Below are 18675 nucleotides of genomic sequence, written 5' to 3' on the forward strand. Positions count from 1 at the left end.
TTCTGTAGCAGTGGAAAACCAAGAAAATTACTTCCCCTATTCTGTCCACATTTTTAAAAATAAAATGGAAGATGCTGCTGTTTTGACGTTGTCAGCAGCATCTTGGATGCCCTCGGAGGTCCTTCAAGAATTGTAACTAAGTCCCTGAGTAAATGAAATAACTTGCTCGTTGTTTTTTTTTTTTTTTAATTTGTTTATTTTCATAGTGCAATTAAGAGGCCAGTCTCTGCTTTGAATGTTTCCCATCCCCCAAACCAATCTTGATCAAACTTCTCCTTTCTGGGCTGGTGGTTAAATTCCAGATTTTTTTTTCTTTTTTTTTTTTTAAGAAACAGGTGCCTGACACCTTTCTTCTTTTATCTCAGCATCTCAACCTTAGGATTTCAGGGAAGGTGTGCCAATGGTAAAGAGTATTTCTTTTGAAATTCAGCATTTTCAATGACCAGGAATCCAAATTATCCTAAGGGAAGAGGAGTATTTTTGCACTTCCAAAAGTACCTGTCTACATAAGAAAGGTTTGACATTTTCTTTGGTGAGCAAGTAAAGGTAAAAGCACACTTTGAACTCTTCCAGAAAGATAAACTATTAAAATGACACATCCTCTGAATGTAAAATGTTAGGAAAATATGGGCTTGTTTAGGTGTTTAAAATCAAACGAAAACAATTCCAGTGTTAAGTGAACACATGATCTCGACAAGGTGTTGTAGGATTTTGATGTTCAGGGATGTGCTTACAATTTTAACTTTTAGATTAAAAGCCTTAAGAAGTTGAGAGGTTGCTTGTTAAAAATTTCCCTATTGAAGGAAACCAGATTAATTTTCGTAACAGAATTACCTTTTAAAATATTTAATACTGTGGCTACGCAAGTTTAAGCTGATCTTAGTTTATTCCTCCCACCTTCCCAAATCAGCGGATCCGAGATTGGATTTTCAGGGGAATTGCTGTTCAGTGCGATGAGAGATGTCTTCTCCATCTGATTCCAGAATCGAATCTCGGCTTGTGTTTCTCAATAAAGTACTTTGGATGCCGTGGCAGGAAAAGAATCAAGGCTTTGATCAGTTTTTACCGGGAATCTTATCGAAATAACGGGCAAGCGGGATTCCCTGCTACAGGCAACCCCACCCTTTGCTTTACCAAAAAACCAAAAACAAGCAAAAACAAAAAACAAATCCCCATTACAGAAATCCTAAATCCGGGCCAGGTTTGGAACCAGCGCCAACCCCATAAGGTAACAAACCGTGCGTGACAGCCGCGGTCCAAGGCTGCCGGTGGCCTGGGGAGGCCAAAGCCAGCAGAATCCTGGAGGCGACCTGCGAACGGGGATAGATGCCTGCTGTTCGGAAGTGATGTAGAATTTGCAATACCAGTGGCCCAGAGATTTCGACCCCCGCCCGCTCTGCCCCCGGGGGGTCCCAACCTGTAGGGAGAGGCCGGGAAGAGGAGCCGAACCTGGCTGCAGGCGAGCCGTGTGTCCCCAGCTGCCCAGGGCCCAGGGAGAAAGCGCAACCCGTAGTTCAGGAGAGAAAACTGAGGAGGTGGGTGGCCTAGGCCTGGGAATGCCACCCAGCTTTCCCAGCGCAGTGTCATTTCTGTGGCTTCAGGCGGCCTCGGCCCCCGCCTGCCGGCACCCCCCAGCCCAGGGCGGCCAGCAGGAAGGCAGCCCTTCCAACTTTGGGGACAGGGGAGCAGGCAGCGAGGGACTGACTCCTTAGAAGCGGGCAAAACCACCAGGGCTGGCCACGGGCCACGTTTCTCTGCGGCAGCAAAGCACCCTTCAGGGGTGGAGCGGGCATTTGGGGGCTCTTGTCCCAGCGTCCAGGCCTGAGCCTGCGCCTCTTGGCTGAGCGCCCTGCTTTATAATAAGTAGTCAATCTTGCCCCATTCCGAGGGCAATCCCAGATGATGGGCCAACCTAGCTTGGGCCCACTGAGTCTGTGCCAAGTTCTCGATCCCCTCTCCCCTCCATCCCTCAGACCCTTCTTGGTGAACTCACTCAAGCCTCACTCTGAAAGCCAGTGTGTGTGGCTTGGAGTTTGGAGGTGGAGAAGATGACTGATGGATTATTAAGACCAAGATTCAAGGATGAGCCCTCATTTATTAAGTTTGCTCTTTTGCCTCATTTTGAAGCTTTGAAGAGCCTTTAGTTCCCTTGAGCCAACCCTGAGACAGACAAGTCGCCAGGGAGAAAAGCCCAGCCCGGCTTGAAGGAGCTGAGCTCTAGACAGATACTCATCTCCCTACCACTCAACAGGCAGATCAGCTCCGCCAGACTCTGGGTCCTAATCCAGGGCCCAGCTGCTATGTGGGTTGCTGAAGGGTGTGGAAACCACAAGTACAACTTGACACCACTGAGCCCACGGTGCTTGTCAATAATCTGTGAATTAGGTGCAGAGATTGTCACTGTAGATCATAACAGTTTCTGAAGGACTCATTATAGCCTATCGTGTCAATGATCTTCAAATTAAGGGGGGGGTGGGGCCGGAGGGGAAAGCAATGGGGAGAGCCTGCAAAAAGGGAAGAAGGTTGGGAGGGGAGATAAAAGTCAGAGCCCCAGCTCTGAAGGAGCCTTTAAAGATTATCAGGCTAGCCATCTGAGAATTCCATTGGGATGGGTTTGGAAGCCCAACTCCATCTGAGCCAGGGCTGGAAAGAGGGTGAGCAGAAGTGGGCCCCTGGGAAGGCAGACTTCTCAGACATTTCTTTTGAGGCCACAAGAGCTTTTGGGAGAGGGCTCCAGCTATCAATGGGAGGCCTTGAGGATGCCAGGCCACCCAGGATGGGTGTACACTTTGATTTAGAGCACTTTCCAGGGCTAGCCACAGCTGCAACTCTGAGAAAAAGTGGGTAGTAGTTTTGTTTAGGGCTGATGGTGACTGTAGGTGATTTTTTTTTTTTTTTTAATGCTTTGCTTTCAGCTTCTTTTCATACAAACAGGTGAAAGACTTTCTTCCTTTTCCTTTGATAGTATTCCTGTCCCTCACAGGCACGTAAAGCTGATCTAAATTCTTTCCCCAATTTGCTTTTTGAGGTGCCAAATGCCTCTGCCCCCATGAGGTAGTTGAGTTTTGTCACTTTTTGGGTTTGTATTATGTCTGGTTGCACTTCTGGAAGGGGAACTTGGAGCAGTGTGCACCCTGAGGTCTCTAGAAGAAAGAAGACGAAATCCCACTTCAGCAGTTTGGAAGGAGCCAGACTAAGGGAGAGACTGTTCTCCCTTGTTGGTGAATTGCGGTGCAGTGAGTGTGCAGCCTGGCATGCACTGGGGTGTCATTCATGAGCCACTTAATATGCTCTAGAGAAATCTTAAGGAAGCGTTAGGTTTGTTGTTCCTACAAAAGTTGTGGTCACAACTAAATGAAATAATCACAGTTGGAGAATTTAAAACAATTGGTTTTTTTTCTAAAATCAAACTAACAGTCCCAGTCACTGGGAAATTTAGGGTTCTGAGAAAACCCTTTTCCTTCGCTATGATTAATTGCACAAGATAGTGTGGTCAGTCAGGGAGATATGTATTTAGACTCCCAAGCAGTGATTTAGAGGTGTGAAAGGGCCATGGGTTTGTTGGGCCACGTGCAGTTCCTGGTGCTCTGTTTGCCTGGTTTTGTTTTCTTTTTTTCATTCCTCTCTTCTGATTTCTAAAATCAAAATCATAGTTTCATTTCCTTTCAGTGTAACTGAAAACCACTGGTAGGAGGCTCTTTAAATTTTCAGTTTGTCTTTTTTTTTTTAAAGGGAATTTCTATTTAAAATAATTAGATCATTTAATGGGCACACTGCATTTTTCCCTGGACAACAGCTGCAGTGCAGAGACAGATCTTATGCTAAAACTGCTTGATAATTCAGAAATGGAAATGAAATTGTGAAATGTGAATCCTTTTTTCCAGGAAATATTTGAGCTGGAATACATGAAGGAAGTACATATATGTGTAATACTAGAAGTAGTATGATGATTGTTCTATGTAGCCCTGAAGACATACACAAGTGATTATATATTACTTTTGTTGCTATAATTTGAAGGGCGAAATATTTTTGGTTTTCCTTATATCATTGAATTCTTTTTAAAATGTATTTATTTCATCAGTGGGAATCAGATGAAAGAGAGTGAGTATAAAAAGGAGCTGGATTCAGAGCAGCTCTGCATTCCTTAGGTTTCAAGGGTCCTTACAGCTCTTGAGTGAAATTATTTGGTGAAATTGGGTCTAGACTGAAATAGCATTTGTTATCCCCTTGTTCATTTGTTATGTGTAATACCACTTCTGGAAAATTAAAGGCAAGGTGCTGAAGGGACAGACAAGAAGAAAAAAATATAATTAAGCAATTTTAAATTGCCAATCTACCATGCATCCATATGCATATCTATGTCTGTCTTAGTAAATAAAAAGGGATAGAGATATATGCTTGCTCTTTGTGTCATCTAGAAACATTTATTATAGTTCCTGCCAGTAATCTTTTATACTTCCAAAATCTGACAAGTTTGGCAATAGGAAGAAAATGGAGGAAATGTAGATGAAAGACTTTCTATCATTTTGAAAATTGCTTTATAAAAATTGCAGTATCCCCTCTAGGATCTCGTGAGAGATCCCTTCACAGTCTAAAGCAAGTGAAGTTTGATAACAGCATAGTTCTACTCTAATGTTTGCTCTTACTTTCAATATTCTAACTTTTTCCAGCTTACTCCTTATAATTTTTGGAAAATATGTGGTGTTTTTGTAAGGAAAAGACATTCTCTAATGCCTTTTTTTTTACCTTCATTTATCTGTGTTTGTTTCATATATCTTGAGGATTCAGGTGTTGGATCATTCTGGAAGTCTTGTGGCATATGCTCCAATTTGGAGTGATTGAGGAACTTTTTTTTTTTTTGCAATTTAGGGGGAAGAAGGAGACATTTTTTTTTTAATTGGCTTATACCAGTCTCCTTACTCTGTAATTCTCAGTTTTCTCATGTTAAGGAATTAAATATAATAAAATTTCATCTTACCAGATTGCACCAGTATTGTCCCACACATGGAAATCTTCCTTTATTTTTGGCTTTTAAAATCAGAAACTTTTCTTGGGTTGCCGTACTTCTCTTTTTAGTTTATGTCCCTCTTACCACACCACTGATATAATCTCTCTTGCTGCAGTATGGTCACTGCTATGGGCACTTTCAGTAGAGAAGGCTGGAAGGTTAGGATCCAGAGGAAACATAACAAAAAGGGAGGAAAAAAAAAAAAAAAAAAAACCTTCATTTGGCCAAATCTGGCTCCTAGTATATTTAACCACTTCCAGAATTAGAAAGCCTTTCTGTACATTTTCTTCTCTTTTTCTCTCTTTTTTTCCTTACGTAATGAAATTAAAACTTTCGGAGCCCACAGTTGACATTTTTCAGAAAATTGAGTTATCAAGGCAGTAATTATTTCACGGGGAGATAAAACTCTCATAGCCCTAACTGTCAAATAGGGCCCTTTTCAGATTTTAATTACAAAATAAAATTAGTCTGCTCTTCCTCGGAATGGTTTGTGAGTGGTTAAACAGAGCTTTCCCCCCAATACTGGTGGTCGTCAAACTCTGCTAATTAGCAATGCTGAGAAATTCCAGTTAACAAGGACATTCTCCAAGACTCTGCAGGTTCCCTGCCGTTTGCCTTCATTTCCATAAGAAGATTAAGAGAGGAGGGGAACACACTCAAATGCAGATGCAGAAAAGAAGCGTTTTTTAACAAGCATCATAATAGTAAGATGCTTGGCTAGTTCTCACCTAATTACTGCAAGTTAAACCTCTATTTGCCACTAAGAAGAAAAAATAAGTCTACAGTCCCCTATCTCCACAAAATTGTTAGTTGGCTTCAGATATAATACTTGAGGAGGGATGAGGGGGAGTTTAGGAGAGAAATATCAGTGCAAAAGATAAAACTGAGCCACACTTAATCAGTTAAGGGTTTTTGGCTGGGGTCTATACAGTAGAGCAAAATTAAATCAGAATATCCTAGGAGTTAGGCATTTTTGTTCCTAATTTCTAATCTTGCTTTAAAAGTATGCAGCTTTTTGCTGCCCATGAAAGGGAAATGTTATACATCCTTTAGATTAAGCACTTTAAATTTTCATACATTGTGCCAATGGCAACATTTTTAAATTCTTGAAGGATGAAGCACCCTCTTCCAAGTCTTATTTTGATTCCCTAGTAGTCAATGGTGCATTGTTATTAGTACTGTAGCCATCTGTTATAAACCTAAAACAGTGCTGCTTGTATCATCTATCGTGATTATTATAGTTATTATTATATTTAGGGGCCAGTGATAGTGCCGGATTGAAATAGAGTGGCCGGTGATCTGATTTTTTTTAATGCATATGTTCTAAAAAATCTAATGAGAAAATTGTTTCTGCTATCACCATCTTCTTTAATCTTATTTTCATAGCACATTATTATGCATAAATGCCAGCCACAGTTAGTTTATTGCCTTGATAAGTACAGCAGGCTTAATTAAAATAAAGCTGTAAATAAATGCAACCAATGATAACACAATTGTAATGTATTTCCATAGCTTATTTATATGATAAAAGCAATTAACAAAAGACCTAGCCAGCCCCTTTAACCTCTTAAATGCATTATTATAGAGTTCGGGCACAAACACAGGCATCTGAGAACGTATAAAAGCTTTTATACATTATCCCAAGGAAAAATTTGTGCCTCTTCCTACTGCCTCTTGAGAGAGGGGGAGATTAAAAAATTTGCTACTGTAACCACTCGTTATTAGTATTTATTTTAATACATGTACACCACCATTATCCACATCAACCCCTTGGTTTTTTGTTGTTGTTTTTTTTTTCCTTCAGACTTCATTATCCATAAGCTTTTTTAAAGTTTTCGGAATAATGCTACTAAGCGCAGACCAGTGCATACACAATCATGAAGTGAATGCTTGGCCTGCCCTTCGTGGCATCTGGACAATCATAATTCATTCATATGTTGAATCTCATAATTTGTACCTATTTTTTTCTCATGGCTTAACCTCCTACTTATGTGGAGGTTCTATGTCCATTTCTAAGTTAAGCAAATTAAATCTGATTCTTATGATTTGGTTCCAAAGCTTATATGATATGTTAACTTTTCTTTTGTTTGGATGACGTGTAATTAGTTGGATCTTCCTCCCATTCCCCGCAATTTTTTTTTTCCTTTAATTATTTTCAAACACCTTCTTTTAAAGGTAAAAGCAAAACTGTAGTCCTGGGAAAGCGAATCTGCCAGTAGGGGGCGCACCAGCCACATCCCTGAAACCAGACGCGCTGAAAAGCCGGTGGCTGCCGTGCTGTCTCCTGAGCCTCTAACCTTTTCTCTTTCCTAATCTCCCATGTCCGTGTGTAGCTTAATATTGCACCTCGAATAAACCTTAGACATTATTTTGTTTTGAAGAGTGCCATGCATTCATCCGTTTGGAGAAGGCCCAGTCTCCCCGCTTCCCGGGTTGCCAAGAACTAAAACAAACCATAACTTAGAGAAGAAAGAAGAAACTGATGGAGGGGTGGGGGGAGGGGAGTTTGACTGGAAATAATAATTTATAAAGAAAAGTCTGCAGGATTCTTTTTCTCGACTTCCCTGGCTTTCCAGGGAGCATACTTATCTTGAGTTTGACAGGGACAGAAAAGCCTGGGAGGGCAGGGATTGGAGGAGTTGGAGTGGGGGTAGTGACGGTGATGGGAAGAAGGACGTTAGTAAGGAACGAAACAATGCAAAGTTTTGTGAAGATAATAAATGGAACGTGGCCGACAGATACCATTCAGTACGTTTTCTTAGGGTGAGTAAGGGTAGATGGATCAGGGATGAGGGGGCGGAGAGAGTGTTACAGAAGAAAGAAAATAAGTAACCCTGATGGTTTAAGCCCTTTATAAAAAAGAAATGGCATCAGGCTTTTTCCCCCCCCACCCCACCCCCCCTTTGTAGTCAAGTGCATTTTAGCCACAAAGATCCCAACAAGAGAGTGGAAGGAAACTTAGACGGGGCTTTGTTTGACTCCGTGTAGCGACAACAAGAGAAACAAAACTACCTATTTGTAACGGACGTGCTGCCATTGCAGCCGCATTGAGCGCCTACCTATTGAAATCTTTACGTCAGGACAATGGGACAGCGGCTAAAATTACCCTCTTGGGTCCCGGGCGGGCAGGATTCCTGAGCCCCTACCCCCGCCTCCCTCCCAGCCCCCCGCAGCCGCGCCCCCCCCCCCGCCCCGGGACCAGGCCCGGCGTCGCCCTCCCGCCCGCGCAGCCTGCACCTGTGCCGGGAGCGCATCCCTCCCGCCCCCGGGCCCCGCGCCCCCTCCGAGCGCTGCCCCGGGCCCGGCGGCGCGGGCAGGAAGGCGGGGATGCGCGGCGGGGCCGGCCTGTCCCGGGTCCGGGACCCTGCGCGGGGGCGGGGGCGGGGGCGGGGGCGGGGGGCGGCGAGCGCGGCCCGGGGACCGGGGACCGGGGGGAGGGGGGAGGGGGGAGCGCACGCCGCTCGGCCGCCCGCACCTCGGGGCGTCCCGCCGACGGTCGTCTCCCCTCCGCGCCCCCGGCCTCCTCTGGAAGGCGGCCCCGCGGAGGTGCTGCCCGGCGGCGGCTCGGCAGGAGGGTGGGGGCCCCGGACGCGGTGGGGGCAGCCCCCCTCGTGGGCGACGCGGCTGGGGCAGGGGGCCCGCGGGGCCGGCGGGGAAGCGCGGGCTGGAGCGGCCTCCCCGCCGGGGCACGTCGGCCGCGTTCGCGCTTAGGACCCAGCCAGCTGCCGAGCAACCGGCGGGGCCGCCGGGAGGGTCGGGGACGGCGCTTCCCGCCTCCTGACTTCAGGTCGGGACAGTGAGGAAGGGGGGAGCCGGGCCGGCGCCCGGAGGGGCGAGGGGCCGGGGCCGGGCCGGGGCCGGGGCCGGGGCCGGGAGCGCGAGCCCGGGGAGGCGCGGGGAGGCGCGGGGAGGCGCGCGGGGCGGGAAGACCCGGACACACCGACTCTCGCGCCGTCTGTTTCCTGAAATCCTGGTGGGACCGTCGCCCTGAGCCCCCCCCGCCCCGCCCCTCCACCTCTGCGGGCCCTCGCGCCCCTTCCTCAACTCCGCGGCCAGCACCAAAAAAAGTAAATCAACGTGAAGTTTGAAGAAGAAAGAAAGAATCGTAGTCTTAGTGCTGTTTACCCACTTCCTTCGAAAAGGCGTGTGGTGTGACCTGTTGCTGCGAGAGGGGATACAAAGGTTTCTCAGTGGCTGGCAGGCTGGCTGTGGGAGCCGCCTCCCCCCTCCGCCTCCCCCTCCTCCCCCTCCTCCCCCTCCCCCTCCTCCCCCTCCTCCCCCTCCCCCTCCTCCCCCTCCTCCCCCTCCTCCCCCCTCCTCCCCCGCGCGGCCTGCGGCGCGGCAGGCCCCGCCCCCTTTCATGCAAAACCCGGCGGCGAGGCCGGGCTCGAGTGGAGGAGCCGCCGCGCGCTGATTGGTCGCCGGAAACCCATTTATTCCCTGACAGCCCCCATCACATGGATGGTTGTCTATTAACTTGTTCAAAAAAGTATCAGGAGTTGTCAAGGCAGAGAAGAGAGTGTTTGCAAAAGGGGGAAAGTAGTTTGCTGCCTCTTTAAGACTAGGACTGAGAGAAAGAAGAGGAGAGAGAAAGAAAGGGAGAGAAGTTTGAGCCCCAGGCTTAAGCCTTTCCAAAAAATAATAATAACAATCATCGGCGGCGGCAGGATCGGCCAGAAGAGGAGGGAAGCGCTTTTTTTGATCTCGATTCCAGTTTGCTTCTCTCTCTCTCTCTCTCTTTTCTTCCCCCAAATTATTCTTCGCCTGCTTTTTCTCGCGGAGCCCTGCGCTCGCGACACCCCCGCCCGCCTCCCTCCTCCTCCGCCCCCGCCCGCCCGCCCGCGGGCCCCCCAAAGTCCCGGCCGGGCCGAGGGTCGGCGGCCGCCGGCGGGCCGGGCCCGCGCACAGCGCCCGCATGTACAACATGATGGAGACGGAGCTGAAGCCGCCGGGCCCGCAGCAAACTTCGGGGGGCGGCGGCGGCGGCGGCGGCGGCGGCAACTCCACCGCGGCGGCGGCGGGCGGCAACCAGAAGAACAGCCCGGACCGCGTCAAGCGGCCCATGAACGCCTTCATGGTGTGGTCCCGCGGGCAGCGGCGCAAGATGGCCCAGGAGAACCCCAAGATGCACAACTCGGAGATCAGCAAGCGCCTGGGCGCCGAGTGGAAACTTTTGTCGGAGACGGAGAAGCGGCCGTTCATCGACGAGGCCAAGCGGCTGCGAGCGCTGCACATGAAGGAGCACCCGGATTATAAATACCGGCCCCGGCGGAAAACCAAGACGCTCATGAAGAAGGATAAGTACACGCTGCCCGGCGGGCTGCTGGCCCCGGGCGGCAACAGCATGGCCAGCGGGGTCGGGGTGGGCGCCGGCCTGGGCGCGGGCGTGAACCAGCGCATGGACAGCTACGCGCACATGAACGGCTGGAGCAACGGCAGCTACAGCATGATGCAGGACCAGCTGGGCTACCCGCAGCACCCGGGCCTCAACGCGCACGGCGCCGCGCAGATGCAGCCCATGCACCGCTACGACGTGAGCGCCCTGCAGTACAACTCCATGACCAGCTCGCAGACCTACATGAACGGCTCGCCCACCTACAGCATGTCCTACTCGCAGCAGGGCACCCCTGGCATGGCGCTGGGCTCCATGGGCTCGGTGGTCAAGTCCGAGGCCAGCTCCAGCCCCCCCGTGGTTACCTCCTCCTCCCACTCCAGGGCGCCCTGCCAGGCCGGGGACCTCCGGGACATGATCAGCATGTACCTCCCCGGCGCCGAGGTGCCGGAGCCCGCCGCCCCCAGCAGACTGCACATGTCCCAGCACTACCAGAGCGGCCCGGTGCCCGGCACGGCCATTAACGGCACACTGCCCCTCTCGCACATGTGAGGGCCGGACAGTGAACTAGAGGGGGGGAGACATTTTCAAAGAAAAACGAGGGAAATGGGAGGAGAGTAAGAAACAGCATGGAGAAAAACCCGGTACGCTCAAAAAAAAAAAAAAAAAAAAAAAAAGTCATCACCCGCAGCAAATGACAGCTGCAAAAGAGAACACCAATCCCATCCACACTCACGCAAAAACCGCGATGCCGACGAGAAAACTTTTATGAGAGATCCTGGACTTCTTTTTGGGGGACTATTTTTGTACAGAGAAAACCGGAGGGGGGGGGGGGCGTGGGGAGGGCGAGGGGATGGACCTTGTATAGATCTCTGGAGGAAAGAAAACTACGCAAAACTTTTTAAAAGTTCTAGTGATACGGTAGGAGCTTTGCAGAAAGTTTGCAAAAGTCTTTACCAATAATATTTAGAGCTAGTCTCCAAGCGACGAAAAAAAATGTTTTAATATTTGCAAGCAACTTTTGTACAGTATTTATCGAGATAAACATGGCAATCAAAATGTCCATTGTTTATAAGCTGAGAATTTGCCAATATTTTTCAAGGAGAGGCTTCTTGCTGAATTTTGATTCTGCAGCTGAAAATTTAGGACAGTTGCAAACGTGGAAAAGAAGAAAATTATTCAGATTTGGACATTTTAATTGTTTAAAAATTGTACAAAAGGAAAAAAATTAGAATAAGTACTGGCAAAACCATCTCCGTGGTCTTCTTTAAAGGGGCAAAAGTTTTAGATTGTACTAAATTTTTTTTTAACTTACTGTTAAAAGCAAAAATGGCCATACAGGTTGACATCGTTGGTAATTTATAATAGCTTTTGTTTCCCAACTTTCCATTTTGTTCAGATAAAAAAAAAAAAGCAACAACATGAAATTACTGTGTTTGAAATATTTTCTTATGGTTTGTAATATTTCTGTAAATTTATTGTGATATTTTAAGGTTCCCCCCCCCCCCTTTATTTTCCGTAGTTGTATTTTAAAGATTCGGCTCTGTATTATTTGAATCAGTCTGCCGAGAATCCATGTATATATTTGAACTAATACCATCCTTATAACAGGTACATTTTCAACTTAAGTTTTTACTCCATTATGCACAGTTTGAGATAAATAAATTTTTGAAATATGGACACTGAAATTATGCTTGAGTCTTTCATTTATTTGGATAACACTGATTATACATAACTCCTCCGGGTATATACTGTGCTCAGCCAAGAAAGCAAAATACCTAAACCTTGGTATTCTAGTCCAGTAGCGTGTGCTAATGTTAATTGCAACAAATAAATGTCTGAATGATTAATTGAATATAAGTACTCTCAAAAAATTGAAATGCTTATATCATTTTGAAAATAGAAACTAGAGACATATATTGTAAACCCACCCTCTCCTTTTCTAAGCTGCATGAATAAGCATGATGGGGACTTATACTTAAAACTGATTTATGCCACTTGTTGCCAGAAAGAAGGAGTCAATTCTGAAAATTTTCATGTAGCTCAGCAGATGGGGTATTGAGCCAAATCAGAACCAGGTTGGCTGGTTTTGTTTTCGTTTTCCTCAATGCACAATGGCCCTTTGGAAACCTGGTTCTAGGGGAAAATGATGCTTCTTGTATCGGAATAATTGCAAACTAGACATGCAAAGTGCTCATCTGCTGGGTGGGTGTTTGGATTACTTCAGCCCTGCTATTGTTTGAGAGGAAACAAGTGGTTTGCTTTCTTTGTTCCTTGACTTCATAAACTTTCTCCTCTACATTTTCCTGTTTAGGGCCGAGGGAAAGCAAAGAGCGTCTTACAAACCACCCCCCCCTCCCCCGACTTATCACGGCTATTTTTTATTATTATTATTTATTTTCTTTTTTCCTCTCTCTCCCTCCACGAATTCCATTTCTTAAATTGGCAGCGCGGGTCCAAGCCTGTAGTCCCAAATCGGATATCTCTGCAGCTGATAACGAGCAAAAGAGAAGCCAGGCAACAGCCATATTAAAGAAGAAAACAGTCAACTCTGAGGTAGATATTTTACTTTGTCCGGTCTAATCACATTTGGAGATGATTATGCTTTTGATCTGTTAACCATGTTTTACTACAGTAGCGGAGAAGTAGGGGGAGGGGAGGCGGTGGGGAACCAAGATCGGATTTGTTGTTTTCTTTTGCCCTAGGAAAGGTAAAGAAAGACTATAGTTGTCCTCGGTGGGAGCGGAAAAGTTGGGGAATCGCCCGGGTCTGTGACTGAGCACAGCCGCCCCGCGCTTAGGCGCAGCCGGAGAATCTGTAAGCCTGACTCAGGGACTCTTCCTTCCTTCCTTACTGCTCACCTCGCTCATCTCCCCCCTCCAAAGGGGGCCAGGAACAACGAGTCGGGCATTCTTAAGAGCGTGGGTTACTACCCACAATTTCAAGGGCTTGTTGTGTCAACTTGCTGCAACTTTGGAGAAGTTGGGATCCGGCCGCTCCTTCCACCCAGGAGTAAAATACCGGCTGCAGCCACCCCGAGTTAGCTCGACCCGTTGGTCTGCACTTTCTCGTTTTCCAAGAAAGTCTTTCTCTCTCGTGGTGTTGCTAATGTTAGTTCTGGGCTCAGCTGGAGAGATCCTCATATTTTCCGTATTTTTATTTCATGTGGATTGCTTTATTTTTGGTGTGAATTGGTTTTCATTTATTTCTTTTTTTAAAAAAAAAAATCCTCATTTTAGGGTAAAGGACAATTATTATGCCAGTTCCCAATTCTAAGCGAGGCATTTCCCCCCCTAATTAATGCAGAGACTCTAAAAGAATTTCCCCCGGCCTGGCCAGCCATTGTAATGCATATACGGATTATTCACGTGGTAATGAGCACATTCGCCAGTTCTTGCTCACACATACGAATAAAAGAAACTTTGAATAAAGATCCAAATGATCTTGCTGGGGGGTGGGGAGGATATTCCCGGAATTTGAGCCAATCAACTATATGGAGTGTATATATTTGAAAAAAAAAATAGATATATTAGAAATATGTATTGGGTTTAGAGTAATTGCACTGCACTAGGCTCCCTTAAAAAAAAAAAAAAAAAGGAGCCCACAGGATCAGGCTAAAAAAAGCAATAACTTTTTGGCAAAATGCTCAGGTTCAAATATTTTGCAAGAAGGAAAAGAGCAATTTTAGGAAGTTGAACTAGTTTTGAGTGATTGTCACTGTCTGCCTAAAACAAGAGAACTCACATTTTTCCCTCCGATCCTTCCCTATCTCCTAAGTGAAAGCCAAATTATTTTGCTGGCAAATATAAATTCTTTTGATGAAGTGCATTTGAGGAAAATGTCATATAGTTCATCGTTTATTTGCTTGGGCTAAATGATTCCCCAAGATGTCTAGTTTCATGAATAGATTAATACTGAATATACAATATTGAAATTATAGTATGATTTCCAAGAAGGGGGAAACCATAAACTTGCCCAGAGATGGTTATCTCTCAGTTCTGAAGTTAGTTGTTGAGTGTTCAGTTCCTTCCTTGGGATATTATTCTGTTCACCATTCAATTTGCAGTCAAAGGGGGTGAATTTAATATTTTGTTAACCTTGCACATGGAATGGAAAGATGTAGAAGGATGAGATTATAGTTTGTTCCCTCTGCAATTTTTTCTTTCCCCGCACCCCCGCCCCCTACTTTAAATAAAGAGCGTTAAAATATTTTGCTGAGCTGTAGTAGATTAGCAAGGTTTCTTGCCAATGCTGGGAAGCTGGTATTACAGACGGTCCCAGGGGGAAATGGCTCACATTAACCACTAAATGAATATTTGACAAGGGCTCATTCGGAGGTATTATTACTATAAACGTGTCCCTACTGGACTTTCCCAGGGTCAAAGAGCAACGCTTCAATTAATTATTTAGTCTGCTAGTAGATTTGGTTGTAATAGCTGTACTTATTTCTAGAACCGACACATTCTTACAGTAGGAAATCTCAGGAGAATCTCCTCCATCAGCCATGCCTTGGATTGAAATACACACAGGGCCCTGGCATTCTAAAGCTGACTTTTTCATAAAACCTTTTCCTGGGCTGAGACTTGGGGGGCATTATAGTTTCTTTTTCTGGTTTATTTACTGGTTTTGTTTTAAAAGGAAAAAAAAACAAAACAAAACAAGAACATAAGAAGTTATCTTAGATTCTACATCATGTCTGGCAAGGTCTTTTAGGGCCTTGCAGTTTGGAGAGAGAGGGGTGGGGATTTATTTATAACCTTTGCCTTTTCTAAGTGGAGATGTCACAGGATTTCAGAGACTCAGGCAGGTTCTGAATTTAGAAAGGGCACACATTGCTGTTTGCCAATAAAGTTCGGTTTTTAAAATGCCAGGCTGCCTAGGCTGAGCACTCTGGAGTTCTTGTAGTCTCACAGTAAATTGGGGTACAAGATAGTCCCTCCTTCCCTCCCCACCTATTGGTTTGAACATTTCCAGGTGTACTGGGGGTGGGGGGGGCAGGCAAGTGTTCCATTTCTGCTCTGTCATAAGTTCCTCTGTGGCCCTGGGTAAAATGGTAAGGGAATGATTTTGAGAGTAAGATTCCTTGACAATAATATAAGGTGAATGAATAAGAGATAAGCTGCAAGGGGTGGGGGGGACGGGATGCAGTAATTACAAACCCAATTCATTCAGCTTTTCAGAACTTTTGTTGTGGGAACTCCATTGACGGGTTTTGAGTCGCCAGTTTTCTCACATTAAAAAGAACTGATCAGCGCCTCAGGGGGACAAGAAATACCGCTTAACTGCATAGTGATTGGGTCTTCATTTAGAACCCTTACAAGAAGAAATTTAAACAGTGCCTTTGTGTGCACAGGTTTACTTTTCAACTGCTAACAGTTTATAGCTAACTGCTTTGAGATTGAAGTTTGACTGTGGTTTGATCGCCTGCTTGTTGGCACTGCTTATTTATTTATTTATTTATTGTAATGAAAAGAGCTTTTTATATCCTCCCCCCTTTATTTCTTGTTCTTGGAGAATTTTGCAAAACAGGTCCTCATATTTTGCTTTATGGAAGGGGAGTTTCCCTCACCGTGAGCTTTAGCAGAGACTTGAATTAACACTTCTCCAACACTTTCCACCTCCCTCCCAACCCCCATTATTGCCTTAAAATAATTTGCATATCACTTTTTTTTTTTTTATGCTGCTTTTTCTTGCTTTCAGAGCAAAACCTGCTTTGGACAGCTACAAGTGAGGTCGAGGTTTGATTTATTTCTTTTCTTTGCTTTTTCTTTCTTTTTCTTTTTTCTTTTTTCTTTCTTTTTTTTATTTTTACACTGAAGTTGGAAGATGGTTGGGTGGATTTCTTTAGGGACCTCATCTATGAGGTGGATCACTTAAAGACAGGAGAAGGGGAAGAGACACTTGAACTTTACTTTGAAAATGTGGATAAAGTCCAAAGGGACACACACAGTCTCTGGAATTCTAGAGTAAGCAGCTGTGGAAGGAGCTTTCCAAAGACAGAAATTGTCCAAACCAGAGAATTCGTTTGGTGTCTTTCATAGTTATTTTCTATTAAAAACTTCCCTGGAGACCTGCTTGTGATATCACCCAGGGAGACTTGTGACCACTGCTCCTTCCCACAATGCTGTCCAGTTTAAAAATTCTTGTAAGGCCACAGAAGAAGCCTTTAGGAAATAATGGGCTTGACTTTCTCAACTATGAGACTTCTCTGGGAGGATGGATTGCTAAGACAAGGCCAAGATTTCCCATGGCAGAGAGCTCTCTTTCTGTATGCAGGTCTAGATGGATTTTTATTTTACATTTCGGTGCAATGGCTATATTTCTGATTCCTTGAGTGGTGGTACTCAGTTTCTCTTCAAAAGCAAATAGAACGCCCTCTCATTTTCGGGACGCAAAGGTATTTGCTGCTTCTGGGCTTTTGGAGTTGAGATGCTTTGCTCTCCTTTGCAAAGAAGTGTCAGGTGATTTACAAGCTTCCAGGAGTCGTTGGTTACAGGCCCCCCGTCTGCCTGCATGCACAGGATGAAGTGCGCACGGTTAGGGAAGGTTTCGGCGCCTTGAGCTGCCCTTTGCCGTCCTCTCCGGGCGTCGGGCGTCGGTGCGGGGCGCGAAGCGGGCGGGAGAGCGCGCGGGCCTCCCGCCCCTGCCCTGGGGACCCCGCCGCAGCCCGCGGGGCCGCTGGAGGCCGAGGCGGCCAGCGCCGGCCGGGGCCCTGACGTCACCGTGGCCCTGCTGAGGGCCCCTGGGGGGCTCCCCGGGAAGGTGCCGCCGAGGGCTCGGGTTTCTCCGGCCCGATCTCCTCTCTGAGGCCTGGAAGGGCCCGCGGCGCGCGGGTCGGGGGCGCCTCCCGAGGTGTCTGGGGCCCGGGCTCCTCCAGGGCTCCCTGCCGCACCCCAACCCTAGCCCCCGCCCCCCCATGTTGACCTCGTGACCCCGAAGATGCTTCCAGGCCCCAAACCTCCCAAATCAAGAGATTGTTCCACTCGGGTCCTGCCTTCTTCCTCTCGCCTCTCACCCCAGGCCTTTACTTTTAAAAGGTTGTTTGTCCCCGTTTGGTGCCAAGGCTCAGCAAGGTAATCAGGCTCCTGGTGCCTCCCGAAGCCAGAGGGCCAGGTGCAGCGGCTCTGGGGAAACCACGAGAGCCACTGGGCTGCCCGGGACGCGGGGCTCCCCCGGGATCAGAGCAGGTAGGGCCGGGGGCTGCACCCAGTTCTCTTTTGTAAAATAGGGATCATACATCTTTACCTGGCACAAGAGGAGTACAAAGCTGCTGACACAAAAGAGGATGAATGGATAGCTGTGCCTTTTCTTACCGCCCAGTGGAATTGGGTGCTAGGGAAGGCAAGAGATGCCCGTTTTCGACCCTAGAGCTCCACACAGAAACTCGGGTCTCCTTCCTAGTCCCAGAAGGGGAAATTAGCCTGGTGCAGACCACCCTGCTTCCTTTGCCAGTCCTCTTCCTGGCTTAGGGATCGCCTGGGAAGTTATCCTGCAAACTTGCCATCCCCGGGCATCTTCCTGAAGGGAGGGATACCGGCATTCTGGGCCGGAGCCGCCCCCACCCGCAGAAGGCAGAAAAATAATTACTGTATTAAAAGGAGCGGTGAATTCTTCCCAAGGGTTCTTATCGCTGGCGGCCAGGCCAGAAGCGGGACTGCGCCCCCACCCCCACCTCGTGACGTCAGGGTCTGCAGGGCCTCAGGGATGAAATGATTCGTTTGACTGTTCCAGAAAGGGCAATCCGTACACTTTGCGGGGCGAGGCCGGTGGAGCCGGTCACCATCCCCACTACCCGGCCCCAGCTTTGGGGGCTGCGGAGGTTCTTGTCCCCCGGAGCAGAAGCAGACAGACGAATAGCCAGTCCTAAGCACCAAGGCAGTCACCACGCAAGGCCCAGCTCCAGGCCGCCTGAGCTCACAGGCAAAGCCTTCTCTGTGTGTGTGCCCCTGTAATTTGATTTGCTAGCTGGAGTTTCTTGTGAGGTCTGAATGAGTTGGGGTTTTGTTGTTGTTGTTGTTGCTTTGTTTTATGCTTGTTTTGTTTCCAGACGCGAGACAAATCCCACCAAAAGCCTTCACAGAGCACACTGTATAGCTTTATTCTGTTTGGTCCTACATAAGTTTCAGCAGTGGGTTAAGAACTGGACTTCCAAGAGTTTTCTGGTTCTGATACGGAGCCATGGTTAGAACAGTTGCTTCTGGCTTGCCATTGCTGTGTCCTGTCCATTATCTCTGTCCCCCACGATTACTCATGATCTGTACAGCATTTTATAGTCATTTTAGAGTCAACAAAGTATTGCTGCGAGAACTCCTTTGGAAGAGTGATTTAAAATGTA

At 47.0% G+C, this 18675-nt stretch overlaps 2 protein-coding genes across 37 annotated transcripts in view; both read left to right on the forward strand.

Annotated features, from left to right (window-relative positions):
* The window catches only part of LOC144302453 (uncharacterized), a 696165-nt gene that overhangs the window by 646692 nt on the left and 30798 nt on the right, over nucleotides 1–18675 (forward strand). For 35 of the 36 annotated variants that reach the window (XR_013369309.1, XR_013369306.1, XR_013369299.1 and 32 more), the window contains one exon: nucleotides 12790–12896. The gene's annotated coding sequence lies outside the window, so the exon portion shown is untranslated. Of the gene's footprint in view, nucleotides 1–12789; nucleotides 12897–13045; nucleotides 13468–18675 lie in introns of those variants that run through there. The other variant, XM_077879781.1, reaches the window with a different exon arrangement.
* Nucleotides 9851–12028, forward strand: SOX2 (SRY-box transcription factor 2). Its single transcript, XM_077879773.1, has one exon. The coding sequence runs from the start codon at nucleotides 9924–9926 to the stop codon at nucleotides 10890–10892; it is 969 nt and encodes a 322-aa protein (XP_077735899.1). The 5' UTR covers nucleotides 9851–9923; the 3' UTR covers nucleotides 10893–12028.

This window comes from Canis aureus, chromosome 31 (genome assembly GCF_053574225.1).
Source record: "Canis aureus isolate CA01 chromosome 31, VMU_Caureus_v.1.0, whole genome shotgun sequence".
Taxonomy (NCBI): domain Eukaryota; kingdom Metazoa; phylum Chordata; class Mammalia; order Carnivora; family Canidae; genus Canis; species Canis aureus.